The sequence below is a fragment of the Salmo salar genome, chromosome ssa27 (genome assembly GCF_905237065.1).
Source record: "Salmo salar chromosome ssa27, Ssal_v3.1, whole genome shotgun sequence".
NCBI classification, from domain to species: domain Eukaryota; kingdom Metazoa; phylum Chordata; class Actinopteri; order Salmoniformes; family Salmonidae; genus Salmo; species Salmo salar.
Genome location: NC_059468.1, coordinates 31,544,359 through 31,561,812, shown reverse-complemented (window position 1 = coordinate 31,561,812; position 17,454 = coordinate 31,544,359). Strand labels below are relative to the sequence as shown.

Here is a 17,454-nt window from a genome sequence, read left to right as displayed (position 1 = left end):
CCCATCCTCAGCATAGCCTCCACTTCCTGTTTCACGGCCTCCCTTCGGGCCTCCGGAATCCGATATGGCCTCTTTCGTATGGTTTCCCCGGGCCGGGTACGGATGTGGTGTTCAATGAGGGCCGTGCCACCCGGCTTCTCGGAGAAAACCCCCGTGTTCCGATCGACAAGCTCCCTGAGCTCTTGCTTCTGGGCCGGGTCGAGGTCCTCATTGCTCAGGACCTCCACTGGTACTGTTGGTGTCCTGGTCCCGACCATAACACGGCCAAGGCTGTCCTCTCGTGCCACTTCTTCAACAGGTTCACGAGGTAAATCTGTTGGGGTTTCCGTCTCCCCGGTTGCCGAATGCGGTAATTGACAGGTCCCAGCTTCTCGATCACCTCGTATGGTCCGTGCCATGTTGCCAGGAACTTACTTTCGGCCGTGGGGATCAAGACCAACACCCTGTCTCCCACCTGGAATTTTCGGGGCTGGGCTCCCCGATTGTAGACCTGGGCTTGGGCGCGTTGGGCCTTCTCCATATGTTCCCTCACGACTGGCCATATATCTGTCATCCGCTCCCTCATCGTCTCCACGTGCTCTACCACGCTGCGTAAGGGGGTCGGTTGGGCTTCCCACACCTCCTTGGCGAGGTCCAGTAGGCCGTGTGGCCTCCTCCCATAGAGGAGTTCGAACGGGGAAAACCCAGTGGAGGATTGGGGTACTTCTCGGATTGAGAACATTAGGTGGGGTAGTAGCTGGTCCCAGTTCTTCCCGTCCTGCTCGATGACCTTCCGCAGCATTTGTTTGAGCGTTTTATTAAAGCGCTCGACGAGCCCATCCGTCTGCGGGTGAAAAACGGAGGTCCGGATCTGCTTGATCTGCAGGAGGGCACACAACTCTTTCATGAGGCGGGACATAAACTCCGTACCTTGGTCTGTCAGGATCTCGTTCAGGATGCCCACCCGGCTAAAGAGGTGGAACAGCTCCCGGGCGATTCCCTTGGATACCGCCTCCCGTAGGGGAATGGCCTCGGGATACCGGGTGGCATAGTCCACTATTACCAAGATGTACCTGTGTCCTCGTGCAGTCTTTACCAGGGGTCCCACTATGTCCATGGCGATGCGTTCAAAGGGCACCCCGATTATTGGCAGGGGGACCAGAGGGTTTTGGAGGTGTGCTTTCAGGGCAGTGAGTTGACACTCCGGGCAGTTGTGACAGTAGTCTTCCACGGCCCTCCTCATCCCGGGCCAGTGGAACCGGGAGGTGATCCGTTCCCGGGTCTTCTCGATTCCCAGGTGCGCCCCCAACAGGTGGGTGTGGGCCAGCTGAAGAACGGTTCCTATGTACCGTCGGGGCAGCAACAATACCTCTCGAAGTTCCCACTGTTGGCGCGACACCTGATACAAAAGGTTATTCTTAATTTGGAAATGGGGGTATCACCAGTCACTCAACCCCGGAAGTAGCTGTCCATCCACCGCTATCACTTGGGCGGCAGAAGCTTTCAAATTCGGATCCTCGCACTGGGCCGTCCCGAATTGTCCCCTCAGTTGGCCCCCCATGGGGGTCTTGACTGGCCCCTCGAAATTGAGGAGGGGGAAGCTGGGCTCCTCTTCCAGTGGTTCCCCAGGGGGTTCGGGTTCTGGCTCCCCCTCCGACTCCGGACCCGTAGAGTCAAGTTGGTTAACCGGCGGCCTCCAGGCCGTACAGGCGATGGGTCATCCCCGCTCTCTTCTTCGGCCGGCTCGTACTTTCTTCCTCAACTCGTGCCCCCATAGGGCTGCGAACAGCGGACAATCCCGTCCCACTAGGAGAGGTACCGGCAGCTCTGGTACTGCACCCACCATCATCTGACAGCTCCGTTGTGGCGTCACGATGTTGGTCCATACGGCGGGATACCGTTTTGTGTCACCGTGAACACAGGAAATGGACATCTCCCTACCCCGTTCGGTCTCCTGGTTCAGCAGGCTCGTGGTTACGAGCGTAACCACGCTTCCGGAGTCTAATAGCACTTCCGTGTCGTGTCCGTCAACCTTCACAGGGACCATGGGTGCAGTTGACTCGCGGTGCGCCCAACAGGAGGTGACATAGTTCACGGCGTGACCCACCTCGCCTCCGGGGCTAGCTGATGGCATAGATTCCTCTGGAGCAAGGCAATTCCAGGGAATGTGCCCCCGGGCGCCACACTTAAAACACCTCCGTTGGTCTCCCTCTACCTGGGGTCGTCGGTGTCGGGTCGGCCCTACTCCCGTCACTCCATGGGTTTGCGGTCCTTTGGCCCTGCCGACTGTCGGTTCAGGGTACACTGCGGTGACGCTGTCCTTCCGTCCCTTCGGACGGGTCGCCGACTCGTCCCGGCTCCCACTCAGCAGTGCCTGAGTGTTCTTCTGCGTCTCCACTGCTTCCAGGAGGCCCTCCAAGGTCTGGGGTGCGCATAAACTCGCTGCCCTCTTCATGTCATGGGGTAGCGTCCGTAAGAAGCGATCCAGGACCACTCTGTCGAGGATGGATAGGGTGGATACGTCGGTGAGGAGCCATGCCCTGGTGACGCGCAGTAGGTCGCTAATCTGGGCTCGGGGGGAGGCGTCGGGTACGAACCTCCAGTCGTGGAACCGTTGAGCCCGATGGGCCAGGCTGTACCCGTAGCGGCTGAGTATCTCCCGTTTGAGTCCGTCGTAGTTATCCGCCTGTTCATCGTTCAGGTCCCAATATGCCTTTTGGGCATTCCCAGAGAGGAACGGGGCCAGCAGACTTGCCCACTGCGGCCTTGGCCATCCTTCCCGTAGTGCTGTCTGTTCAAATGTACAAAGGTATGTTTCGAGGTCATCGTCTTCTGTTAGCTTGATTAAAAACTGGTTGGGATGTGATCCAGGAGACGCTCCTCCTTGCAGCTTCCTGACTTCCTCAACGAGGTGGATGTTTTGTAGTCGCTGTTCCTCCAGCGTTCGTTCCTGAACCGCCTGTTTTGCTTGTTGGGCCCGGACAAACTGAGCTATCAACTCGTCCATGCTGATACTGTGTAAACGTCAACCCTGATCTGACCACGTTATCAGAGTGCCCGCATTCTCCACCACTTGTGGCAGACCAGGGGGTTTGGTCAAGACGTTTACATAGATCAGACACGGACAGAGTATGATTAGCTCGGTTTCAAGGGTGTTTATTAAATAATAAATCAAAAAGAAAAGAACAGGTCTCCCCTATTAGACCCTCTCCGGGATACCGTCTCCTGGGCTCCGGGTCTTCCTGTATCCTGTCGGGCACACAAACTCAACTCCCTCGGCTTAGCTCGGGTAACCGTATCCAACCACATGGAAGTCACCTCACTTACCCTAGTCCTCTCGCTGTGTGCTGCCCTTCTGGCTGCTTTATGGGCCTCGCACAGCTGGTGAGCAATCCGCCCTTGATTACTCACCAGCTCCCAATGAGCCCCAATTAGTCCTGTCCGGAGAGCCCATCGAGACCTGGCACGTCCAGCAGATGGAGCCACCGCCTTGTGATGTATACTCCATCTGTTACCAGGCCTCGACGAGTCTCCCCCTGGTGGCTGACCTGCTGTACGCCACACTATGGTCCATCTATGGTGCAATCTATGCTCTAATCTATGGTCCATCTATGATCCATCTACGATCAATCTATGGGTCAATCTATGGACAATCTATGAATGTATCCATTGTCAGATACACTGTAAATACTTGCTAAAGTGCTGTCTGACATGTGAAGTCAGAGAGAGTAAAAGAGAATCGCTATGGAGCTGGTTACAACTACAGGTTTGGCATGAACAACCAATACATTTTCCTGAGTTTCCTTCAATGACCATGACAATTCCCCTTCAATGACCATGATAATTCCCCTTCAATGACCATGATAATTCCCCTTCAATGACCATGATAATTCCCCCTTCAATGACCATGATAATTCCCCTTCAATAACCATGATAATTCCCCCTTCAATGACCATGATAATTCCCTTTCAATGACCATGATAATTCCCCTTCAATGACCATGATAATTCCCCTTCAATGACCATGATAATTCCCCTTCAATGACCATGATAATTCCCCTTCAATGACCATGATAATTCCCCTTCAATGACCATGATAATTCCCCTTCAATGACTGTGCTAATTCCCCCTTCAATGACTGTGCTAATTCCCCCTTCAATGACCGTGATAATTCCCCCTTCAATGACCGTGATAATTCCCCCTTCAATGACCGTGATAATTCCCAACTACATGAAACATTGGCCATGTCCTGAATGGCACCCTATTATACAATAGTGTACTATTTCTGACCAGAGCCCTATTTTGGAACATAGCCACAGGGTTTGCAATATCACTCAGGATGCTGTCGGAGAGAGAGACAGGATATCGTCATCCCAAGACAGAGATCTGTCCTCTCCTCCATCCCATCTGTCCATTCGTCCGTCCTCAGTGTCCTGCCTGTGACATCAGTGTTATGGGAAAACACAGCCCACCACATCCTCTCCAGGACAATGGGGAATTATCAGCCATAATCAGTCATCGGGCTACAGCGGGAAAATCAAAACACACACACACACACACGTACAAAACACGCATACTGTACAAATCATACACACGTGTACTGTACACACACACACACACATACTGTACAAAACACACACGTACTGTACACACACATATACTGTACAAAACACACATGTACTGTACACACACATACACTGTACAAAACACACACGTACTGTACACACACATACTGTGCAAAACACACACGTACTGTACACACACATACTGTGCAAAACACACACACATACTGTACAAAACACACACACACGTACTGTACACACATACTGTACAAAGCACACACACATGTACTGTACACACACATATACTGTACAAAACACACACATGTACTGTACACACACATACTGTACAAAACACACACACGCCACACACATGCCAAACACATGCATGCATCCACACAATAATGAACGGACACACACACACACACACACACACACACACACACACATATCCGTGGTTAGTGAGAGGGGGAGACGTGTGTCTCGTTGTAAAGACGGACGGTTGGGAAAGGAAACATAAATTACAGACAGATCCCTCCCTGTTGGCACTGCTCCCTAACCACAACAACGACTATGTCCCAAATGACATCCTATTTCCTATTTAGTGCACTACTATTGACCGCTTATCTTTTACACCAGTGACTCTCTCTCATATTCATCACAAACACAAAACAGTAATATATAGGTAAACCCTACAGCATAGAAATATACATTGTATTACAGAAAGAGGCTGCAACTTGACTCTATCATTGCATTTATTTTTCTGATGTGAGGGAGGATTGATTAACATCTTGGGATTTCAGTAGAAGAAGTATGTTACACCACAAACTGACAAATACCTATATCAAGAAAGTGAATCCTCTGTTGCCTGCAACCACAGCCAACTGTGGCGGAATTTTATTACGGTTTGATAACCAAACTGACAAAAAATGTAACACCAGTAGAAATCATATTTCCAGTCAATATTAGTGAGGAAACCCCCAAGTTGACTAATTCCATGAAAAACATACAGCAGTTGGATGTTTCATATAACTCGTAAATGCACTATTCCTTACATTTCAAACTTTATAAACTCAGGAAAAAAAGAAATGTCCCTTTTTCAGGACCCTGTTTAAACACTGTTTCCCATGCTTGTTCAGTGAACCATAAACAATTAATGAACATGCACCTGTGGAACGGTCGTTAAGACACTAACAGCTTACAGACGGTAGGCAATTAAGGCCACAGTTATGAAAACTTAGGACACTAAAGAGGCCTTTCTACTGACTCTGAAAAACACCAAAAGAAAGATGCCCCGGGTCCCTGCTCATCTGCGTGAACGTGCCTTAGGCATGCTGCAAGGAGGCATGAGGACTGCAGATGTGGCCAGGGCAATAAATTGCAATATCCGTACTGTGAGATGCCTAAGACAGCGCTACAGGGAGACAGGATGGACAGCTGATCGTCCACGCAGTGGCAGACCACGTGTAACAACACCTGCACAGGAGCGGTACATCCGAACATCACACCTGTGGGACAGGTACAGGACGGCAACAACAACTGCCAGAGTTACACCAGGAACGCACAATCCCTCCATCAGTGCTCAGACTGTCCGCAATAGGCTGAGAGAGGCTGGACTGAGGGCTTGTAGGCCTGTTGTAAGGTAGGTCCTCACCAGACATCACTGGCAACAACGTCGCCTATGGGCACAAATCCACCGTCGCTGGACCAGACAGGACTGGCAAAAAGTGCTCTTCACTAACGAGTCACGGTTTTGTCTCACCAGGGATGATGGTCGGATTCGCGTTTATCGTCGAAGGAATGAGCGTTACACCGAAGCCTGCACTCTGGAGCGAGATCGGTTTGGAGGTGGCGGGTCCGTGGTCCATGGTCTGGGGCGGTGTGTCACAGCATCATCGGACTGAGCTTGCTGTCATTGCAGGCAATCTCAACGCTGTGCGTTACAGGGAAGACATCCTCCTCCCTCATGTGGTACCCTTCTTGCAGGCTCATCCTGACATGTCCCTCCAGCATGACAATGCCACCAGCCATACTGCTCATTCTGTGCATGGTTTCCTGCAAGACAGGAATGTCAGTGTTCTGCCATGGCCAACGAAGAGCCCGGATCTCAATCCCATTGAGCACGTCTGGGACCTGTTGGATCGGAGGGTGAGGGTTAGGGCCATTCCCCCCAGAAATGTCAGTGAACTTGCAGGTGCCTTGGTGGAAGAGTCGGGTAACATCTCACAGCAAGAACTGGCAAATCTGATGCAGTCCATGAGGAGGAGATGCACTGCAGTACTTAATGCAGCTGGTGGCCACACCAGACTTTTGACCCCCCCTTTGTTCAGGGACACATTATTCCATTTCTGTTAGTCACATGTCTGTGAAATTTGCTCAGTTTATGTCTCAGTTGTTGAATGTTATGTTCATACAAATATTTACACATGTTAAGTTTGCTGAAAATAAACGCAGCTGACAGTCATTTTTGCGTACATTTTACTTTTCCAGTTTTATGAAATCACTGCACTAGGTCTGGAGATCAACATTACAAAAAGTGCCCATGGGTTTCTGTACCTGTGGTCAGAGAAACACTAAATGGTCAAAAGTATGTGGACACCTGCTCATCGAACATCTCATTCCAAAATCATGGGCATTAATATGGAGTTGGTCCACCCTTTGCTGCTGTAACGGCCTCCACTCTTCTGGGAAGGCTTTGCACTAGATGTTGCTTCCATTCAACCACAAGAGCATTAGTGAGGTCGGCACTGATGTTGGGCGATTAGGCCTGGCTCGCAGTGTGCGTTCCAATTCGTTCCCAAAGGTATATGATGGGGTTGAGGTCAGGGCTCTGTGCAGGCCAGTCAAGTTCTTCCACACCGATCTCGACAAACCATTTCTGTACGGACCTCGCTTTGTGCAAGGGGGCATTTTCATGCTGAAACAGGAAAGGGCCTTCCCCAAACTGTTGCCCGAAAGTTGGAAGCACAGAATTGTCTAGAATGTCATTGCACAATGTGGCGTTAAGATTTCCCTTCACTGGAACTAAGGGGCCTAGCCTGAACCATGAAAAACAGCCCCATACCATTATTCCTCCTCCACCAAACTTTATAGTTGGCACTATGCATTCAGGCAGGTAGCGTTTTCCTGGCATGCGCCAAACCCAGATTTGTCGGACTGACAGATGGTGAAGTGTGATTCAGCACTTCAGAAAACTCATTTCTACTGCTTCAGAGTCCAATGGCGGCGAGCTTTACACCACTCCAGCCAACACATGGCGTTGCGCATGGTGATCTTAGGCTTGTGTGCGGCTGCTCGGCCATGGAAACCCATATGAAGCTCCCGACGAACACTTCGCGGCTGAGCCGGTTTCGCTCCTAGACATATCCACTTCACAATAAAAGCACTTACAGTTTACCAGGACAGCTCTAGCAGGGCAGAAATTTGACAAACTGATTTCTTGGAAAGGTGGCATCCTATGACGGTGCCACGTTGAAAGTCACTGAGCTCTTCAGTGACTCCATTCCACTGCCAATGTTTGTCTATGGAGATTGCATAGATTGCTCTATCTATGGAGATTGCTCAATTTTATACACCTGTCAGTAATGGGTGTGGCTGAAATAGCCGAGTCCACTAATTTGAAGGGGTGTTCACATACTTTTGGCCATGTAGTGTATGTGGCTTCACAATGAAAGTATAAGTCTGTTGCAAATGGCACCCTATTCCCTACATAGTGCACTACTTTTGACCAGAGCCCTATTGGCCCTGGTTGAAAGTAATGCACTATAAAGGTAATAGGGTGTCATTTGGGACTCAGATTGCATGACAGGCAGGCTTGGTGAGAACAAGGCGCTGTCTATTTTGTCATGGGAAAAAAGAACTAGGCAGGCACATTGGTCCTGATGACATCTGAGATATGTCTCTTCATTTAGCCTCATACACAAGGCAATGCATGAACCGCCACTAATCAATGTTACACAGGTTGTTGTGTGCTGTGGCCTAAATGTATACATGACCTTTCTTGATGACATCTACACAAACACCATGTTGACCATTAGAGAGAGTGGTGTTTACTGTAAATGGTGAATGACCTCAAACACCACTGTGGTGTGTGTGTGTGTGTGTGTGTGTGTGTGTGTGTTATCTTCAGGTGTGTCCTGTTAGCTCCCAGTAATAATGTCGCCCCAGGCTTTAGCTCAGTGGTCTAACAAGGTCTTGAGGCAGAAAGATGGTAGTCTTGGAAACCAGACACTAGGCAACAGCAGTGACTAGGGTCTGGGAACTGCTTGGTCTGACGGACTGTCTTGGTAACAACAACAACAAAGGCAACAAAGGCAACAACAACAAAAAATCTGGGGAGGGTCCTCTTTAGACAGACAACTATCCCAACCAATCACAAGGCAGACATGCCTCGAAACCAACGTTTGCAGGCAAAACCTTTGCAGTGGTTTTAGTGAAGGTAGTTGATGCTTACTAGCCACTTGAGAAATGCACCCATTAAAAACATCCTCCATGATCTTCATCTTGATAGCTACTATTTAGTTTCAGGGGGATGTGGGCAGGATAGTTCCTCTATGCCAAACTGACGATCTGTTACGTACAGACATTGTTAAGTAGGAGCATTGGTACATTTCCGGAAGCAACTGGTCTGTCTACAGCAGTGTTTCCCAAACTCGGTCCTCGGGACGCCAAGGGGTGGATGTTTTGGTTTTTGCCCTAGAACTACACAAGTGATTCAAATAATCAACTTTAGTGTTAGGGCAAAAAACGAAACGTGCACCCTTTGGGGTCCTGAGGACCGACTTTGGCAAATGCTGTGCTATACTCTTAAAAAAAGGGTTCCAAAAGAGTTCTACTGTGGAAATTCTTACACATTTCCCTTACAGTTCTTTGGATGTCCCCATAGGAGAACCCTTTTTGGTTCCCGGTAGAACCCTTTTGGGTTCCAGGTAGAACCCTTTTGGGTTCCATATAGAACCCTATGTAAATAGAGTTCTACAGTGCATTCGGAAAGTATTCAGACCCCTTCCCTTTTTCCACATTTTGTTACGTTAAAGCCTTATTCTAAAATAAATGTTTTCCTTCATCACTCTACACAAAATAACCCACAATGTAAATATATTAAAAATGAAAAACAGAAATACCTTATTTACCTAAGTATTCAGACCCTTTGCTATGAAACTTGAAATTGAGCTCAGGTGCATCCTGTTTCCATTGATCATCCTAGAGATATTTCTACAACTTGATTGGAGTCCACCTATGGTAAATTCAATTGATTGGACATGATTTGGAAAGGCACACACCTGTCTATATACAGTCCCACAGTTGACAGTGCACGTAAGAGCAAAAACCAAGCCATGTGGTCGAAGGAATGTGTTGAGGCACAGTCTGGGGAAGGATACCAAAACATTTATGCGCATTGAAAGTCCGAAGAACACAGTGGCCTCCATCATTCTTAAATGGAAAAAGTTTGGAACCACCAAGACTCTTCCTAGAGGCGCTGGCCGCCCGGCCAAACTGAGCAATCAGGAGAGAAGGGCCTCGGTCAGGGAGGTGACAAAGAACCCAATGGTCACTCTGACAGAGCTCCAGAGTTCCTCTGTGGAGATGGGAGAACCTTCCAGAAGGACAACCATCTCTGCAGCACTCCACCAATCAGGACTTTATGGTAGAGTGGTCATACAGAAGCCACTCCTCAGTAAAAGGCACGACAACCCACTTCGACTTTGCCAAAAGGCACCTGAAGGACTCTCAGAAAATGAGAAACAAGATTCTCTGGTCTGATGAAACCAAGATTGAACTCTTGGGCCTGAATGCCAAGCGTCACGTCCGGAGGAAACCTGGCACCATCTCCACGGTGCAGCATGGTGGTGGCAGCAGCATGCTGTGGGGATGTTTATCAGTGGCAGGGACTGGGAGACTAGTCAGGATCGAGGAAAAGATGTACAGAGCAAAGTACAGAAAGATCCTTGATGAAAACCTGCTCCAGAGCGCTCAGGACCTCAGACTGGGGTGAAGGTTCACCTTCCAACAGGACAATGACCCTAAACCCACAGCCAAGACAAAGCAGGAGTGGCTTTGGGACAAGTCTCTGAATGTCCTTGAGTGGCCAAGCCAGAGCCCAGACTTGAACCTGTTCAAACATCTCTGGAGAGACCTGAAAATAGCTGTGCAGCGACATTCCCCATCCAACCTGACAGAGCTTGAGAGGATCTGCAGAGAAGAATGGGAGAAACTCCCCAAATACAGGTGTGCCAAGCTTGTATTTCCTATGGGAACAGCTGAAGAACCCTTTTAGGTAGGGATGCACGATATATCGGTGAACATATCGGAATCGGACGATATTAGCTAAAAATGCCAACATCGGCATCGGCCGATGTGTAAAACCGATGTCAAAGCTGACGTCCATACCTATATATAAAACGTAGGTACATGACGCTATGACGCCACATAAAATGTTGCACACAGCATTCCTAACATAGCCCACAATGTCTGCTGTGTGGTTGAGCAGTCAACAAGTCGAGCAGTCATTTGAAAGAATACTTCGATGCAGACAAGAAACAGGTTTTACGTGAAATGTTACATAGACAGCTGGACAAGACAGAAACAGACAGAGTGACAGTGCGCACCGAGGAAGAGAGGCCATCGACAGACAGAGCTGAAACTTCACTGCTTGACATGTATGATGAAATCCTGGTTGAGAATGAAACGACTGAACAAATGAACAATGAAACAGCACAGCAAGTAAGTGAAAGAAATAGGTTTTGATGATGTTTTACTGGTAATGGGGACATACGTAAATGCCAACAAAATAACTTTTTGGTCAGTGTGGTGTGTGTGTGTGTGTGTGTAACATTTATTTAGCTAGGCAAGTCAGTTAAGAACTGCGGCGGCAGGTAGCCTAGTGGTTAGAGCGTTGGGCCAGTAACCGAAAGGTTGCTAGATCTAATCCCTGAGCTGACAAGGTAAAAACTTGTCGTTCTGCTCCTGAAGAACCCACTGTTCCTAGGCCCTCATTGTAAATAAGAATTTGTTCTTAACTGACTTGCCTTGTTAAATAAAGGTAAAATAAAAAAAATGAACAAATTCTTATTTACAATACCGGCCGAACCCGGATGAGGCTGGGCCAATTGTGCGCCGCCCTATGGGACTCCCAATCACGGCTGGATGTGATGCAGCCTGGATTCGAACCAGGGACTGTAGTGATGCCTCTTGCACTGAGATGCAGTGCCTTAGACGTGTGTGTGTTAACTATTTAGCTGTACTAGAATGCTTAAAAGGCCGCTCAAATTGTAGTTATCGGTATTGTTTTTTTTTGGCAAGGAAAATATTGGATATCGGTTTCGGCCAAACATGCCATGTCGGTGCATCCCTAGGTTCTAGATAGCATATTTTTTTCTAAGAGTGTAGCAGATGTGTCAAACTCATTCCATGGAGGGCCGAGTGTCTGCTGGTTTCTGGTTTCTCTTTTTAATTTGTGTCCAATTAAGACCTAGACAACCAGGTGAGGGGAGTTCCTTACTAATCACTGACCTTAATTAATCAATCAAGTATAAGGGAGGAGTGAAAAGCCACAGACTCTCTGCCCTCCGTGGAATGAGTTTGACACGTGTGGTCTAGAGGGACTGAAAAGATGTCACAGATGACATAAGGTCAATGAGCAGTGTCTCCCAGTATGTGTGTGTGTGTGTGTGTGTGTGTGTGTGTACCAGGACCACTCACCTCCTCCTGAACATCTCAGCGAAGATACAGCCCACACTCCACAGGTCAACTGGGGTGGCATAGCTGGACTGGAGCAACACCTCTGGGGCTCTGTACCACAATGTCACCACCTACACACACACACAATCAACACATTAATACACACAATCAACACATTAATACACACATAATACACATACTGTAAAAATGCACACACACACAACATACACACACACACACACACACACACACACCCTTCTCTTACATGTTCTTCCAATACACAGACATAAAAAGTGACCCTCTGGTATGCATTAGGTTACGTCCTCTACCACAGGCTTCACCCACACTATGAAAGGAGAAGAGGAGAAGAGGAGGAGAAGAGGAAGAAAGGAGGAGAAGAGGAGGAGAAGAGGAGAAGAGGAAGAGAGGCTGAGACCAGAGCACTCCTGATACCTGAGACACATTCCTTTTTCCTCCCTCACAGTCCTCTCTCTTTAAGTGTTTTACCTGAGAACGCCAAATGACACACACACACACACACGCGCGTTTCTGTGCCCCTGTCTCAGGGTTACATAAGGTATGAAATCATATCTGGCAGGTCTCTGGGAGCACTCCCATTTTGGTATGCCCAGATCACACAGTGTTTCCATAGTGAGCCATCAGGGAACTCAGCACTGGTCCCTGTGTGTGTGTGTGTGTGTGTCTATTACAACAAGATCCACTGCTTACACAGGACTCAGCTGTCATACTCAAACAAACCCCAGTACAACTTAGCTCTTAGAATACTGCTACTACATTGTATTCATATTGTGTTTCCCCCGCGGACATCAGGTTTGAAAGTGCTTTGCGATGCTCGAGGACAGAGTGTGGAACACCTCTTGCTCTACTAACGTGTAGCAGCGCCCACTTGGGAAATAAGCAGGCAGGCAGCCATTTTGTGCCAGAGCCAGAGCTGCTCCCCACGTCTCCCAGTTTCTAACCCTGTGCTTGTACTCTGCTGGGAGCTGTGTCGACTGACTGTTAGCCCACAGGAAAAGCAGCATTGTTAACAGCTACAGTAGGGAAAACCACCAGACAAAACTCAGTGACCCCTCGCGAGAACGTGGACTGCTTCCAGGTGCTGTCCCTCTCCAGTTTTTCCTACGGCGGTCGTTTGGCCCGAGGCCCCGGCAGCCGCTGCTGCTCTATCTCTCCCTCGCTCTCTCCCTCGCTCTCTCTCTGCTTATCACCGTGTTAGCGAAGACCAATGTTTTCCAAATGCCTTGCATGTTTGTCCAACACAGTGAGAGAATTATGAACAAAACTAAGCCTGCTCTGCAGTTTGGTAACAGACCAGTTACTACAAGGTTGCATGTTCACCTTTGGCCTTACTAATGTGGACTGTACCTTTGGGACAATGACATCCCATGAGAGCGTGCAAGTGTATGATAATTATGCAGTACCTGTGTTGAGGGTTGACTTTGGGTCAAATAATATGATCACTCAATTAGGTTCAGTAGATTATGTTTGGTTTATAGACTTATCCAACCCCTAGTCTGAATGGAAATGTTTTATTTTATTTATTTTACCAGGTAAGTTGACTGAGAACACATTCCCATTTACAGCAGCAACCTGGGGAATAGTTACAGGGGAGAGGAGGGGAGATGAATGAGCCAATTGTAAACTGGGGATGATTAGGTGGCCATGATGGTATGAAGGCCAGATTGTGAATTTAGCCAGGACACCAGGGTTAACACCCCTACTCTTACAATAAGTGCCATGGGATCTTTAGTGACCACAGAGAGTCAGGACACCTGTTTAACATTCCATCCAAAAGACAGCACCCTACACAGGGCAATGTCCCCAATCACTGCCCTGGGGCATAGGGATATTTTTTTTTAGACCAGAGGAAAGGGTGCCTCCTACTGGCCCTCCAACACCACTTCCAGCAGCATCTGGTCTCCCATCCAGGGACTGACCAGGATCAACCCTGCTTAGCTTCAGAAGCAAGTCAGTAGTGGGATGCCGGGTGGTACAATGCTGGCAAATCATAAATAACTTTAAGTAATTCAGTTATCTAGCAGACCATCATCGGGTATCTGAAAGACAGCGTTCACTGGTGTTGGGTGTGTGACGAGGTTGATTAAAGTACACGACAAAACCTCATGTTCTTCTTGCGAACTGATAGAATGGTCAGATGCTATTTTTACAGCCACATGTGCTAAGATGACACTTTCTCAGTTCATTCTTCCTGGCTAAGTGGAAACATAGAGGAAGTTGAAGCTGTGAACAGTGTTGGTTAGCTCGTGTCACGTGACCCGAGATGAGATGCACATGACTCATTCTAAAAAAGAACTCAGGCAGCCATTGAAGCTTTTAGAGCACTGAAACCTATTTTCATGTGTGGGGGAGTTGAGTTTATAAAAAGCATGAATGAAGTGGTCATTGTACTGCCTAATTGACAGGATCATTAAATGTCATCGCTGTCATCTTGTGAAGTTTCATTCGATTTCTTTGGTTCCTTATTTTATTTGTATTTTTTTATTTTATTTCACTTCACCTTTATTTAACCAGGTAGGCTAGTTGAGAACAAGTTCTCATTTACAACTGTGACCTGGCCAAGATAAAGCAAAGCAGTGCGACACAAACAACAACACAGAGTTACACATGGGATAAACAAACGTACAGTCAATAACATAATAGGGAAAAAAGTCTACATACAGTGTGTGCAAATGAGGTAAGATTAAGGAGGTAAGGCAATAAATAGGCCGTAGTGGCGAAGTAATTACAATTTAGCAATTAAACACTTGAGTGATAGATGTGCAGAAGATGAATGTGCAAGTAGAGATACTGGGGTGCAAAGGAGCAAAAAATAAATACATAAATAACAATATGGGGATGAGGTATCTCATATATCTAACTCTCATATATCTTATATCTAACTCTCTCTCTCTCTCTTGTCGCAGCCCTACATCATAACTATGTTCTATACAAACCCTTGAACTGAACTGAGTGTTGATGTGAGCATCCATATTTCAGACCAAAAGGACACCTCAAAATGAAATTACCGAGCACTCAGGGGAAAATACCACCACAAACCGAGAGACAGATATCACTATATAACACGTGGATAGACGCATGTATGCCATATCAAACCCAATCAAACGCTTTCCTGTGGTTACATCTCTTCGAGAGAGACAGACGCCTGCTGTTATATGCATGTGTCTTTTTTTCCATCCCATCTTTCTCAAACACCACAACACAACTAGACTGCACTCCAGCAGACTTCTAGGAAGATCCACGAAGTCTACACTAACTGATGTGAGGGCTTAAGTATATGCGTCGTTATTTGAAGGCCAGGCCACAGATAGACACAGCAGGAAGTGAAGTGTTGTTTCCATGCAGAATTAGCGCGGGGAAGACTTCCTGAAACATACAGTAATGATTTCGGTTAGAGAGCCATAGCCGCGTCCCAGATATTGATGTGTTTGGTATGGCATGTAGGGCATTCCATGGCAATTATAGTCAGAGGAGTTGGCTAAATATGTTATAATGGTTAAAGGACCATCATTTGGTATTCATGAACAAATTACATATGCTGCATGTACCAATCTTAGGTGATTTATAAAGTATTTCCCTTTCCAAGCCTCCTTGGCCTATGGTCCTATGCAGACCCAGAAAATGTGTTTTTTCATCTGGCCACTATCAGTGCTGCTAAGCTAAGCACATACCTCTTCCTCTGTTTCTCCTCTTCCTCCCTCATTCTATAAAATATCTGAACATCTCTCTATATAACCCTTATATGTGTCTGTCCCTCTCTATTCCCTCTCTATTCCAGTATAGACCTCTGTCCGAGTCCCTCATAACACACATTCCTATGTCTCGCTCACTATAGCACATATACGTTTCACTCTCTCTCTCCATAAAACACATCGGCCTCTCTATATAAATCAGACTTCACTCTGTGAAACAACAGAGCAGCTGGAGGACCTGAACCCTAGGACCATGCCTCAGGACTACCTGGCCTGACAACGCCTGGTTGTCCCTGTCCCCAGTCCAACCGGTCGGGATGCCGGTCAAGTTCTGCTGCTCTGCCTGCAGCTATGGAAGTCTGCCCTGTTTCACAGGACCTGCTACTTCGTCCCGGACCTGCTGTTTCTCCTCTCTCTTTCTCCCTCACTCCCTCTCCTTCATGTGGACCTGCTGTTTCTCCTCTCTCTTTCTCCCTCCCTCCCTCTCCATCCTGTGGACCTGCTGTTTCTCCTCTCTCTTTCTCCCTCACTCCCTCTCCTTCATGTGGACCTGCTGTTTCTCCTCTCTTTCTCCCTCACTCCCTCTCCATCCTGTGGACCTGCTGTTTCTCCTCTCTCTTTCTCCCTCACTCCCTCTCCTTCATGTGGACCTGCTGTTTCTCCTCTCTTTCTCCCTCACTCCCTCTCCATCCAATGGACCTGCTGTTTCTCCTCTCTCTTTCTCCCTCACTCCCTCTCCTTCATGTGGACCTGCTGTTTCTCCTCTCTCTTTCTCCCTCACTCCCTCTCCTTCCTGTGGACCTGCTGTTTCTCCTCTCTCTTTCTCCCTCACTCCCTCTCCATCCTGTGGACCTGCTGTTTCTCCTCTCTCTTTCTCCCTCACTCCCTCTCCTTCATGTGGACCTGCTGTTTCTCCTCTCTCTTTCTCCCTCACTCCCTCTCCTTCCTGTGGACCTGCTGTTTCTCCTCTCTCTTTCTCCCTCACTCCCTCTCCTTCCTGTGGACCTGCTGTTTCTCCTCTCTCTTTCTCCCTCACTCCCTCTCCATCCTGTGGACCTGCTGTTTCTCCTCTCTCTTTCTCCCTCCCTCCCTCTCCATCCTGTGGACCTGCTGTTTCTCCTCTCTCTTTCTCCCTCACTCCCTCTCCTTCATGTGGACCTGCTGTTTCTCCTCTCTCTTTCTCCCTCACTCCCTCTCCTTCCTGTGGACCTGCTGTTTCTCCTCTCTCTTTCTCCCTCACTCCCTCTCCATCCTGTGGACCTGCTGTTTCTCCTCTCTCTTTCTCCCTCACTCCCTCTCCATCCTGTGGACCTGCTGTTTCTCCTCTCTCTTTCTCCCTCACTCCCTCTCCTTCATGTGGACCTGCTGTTTCTCCTCTCTCTTTCTCCCCCACTCCCTCTCCATCCAATGGACCTGCTGTTTCTCCTCTCTCTCTTTCTCCCTCACTCCCTCTCGCTCTCCTTCCTGTGGACCTGCTGTCTCGACCTTTGAATGCTCTGCTATGAA

General features: G+C 48.2%; 1 protein-coding gene across 1 annotated transcript in view; it reads right to left on the bottom strand.

The window, feature by feature from the left end:
• The window catches only part of LOC106588946 (cyclin-dependent kinase 6), an 80,311-nt gene that overhangs the window by 20,155 nt on the left and 42,702 nt on the right, over positions 1-17,454 (bottom strand). Inside the window, exon 5 of the mRNA XM_014178524.2 lies at positions 12,239-12,348. Within this exon, the coding sequence (XP_014033999.1) occupies positions 12,239-12,348 (110 nt within the window). The remainder of the gene's footprint in view (positions 1-12,238; positions 12,349-17,454) is intronic.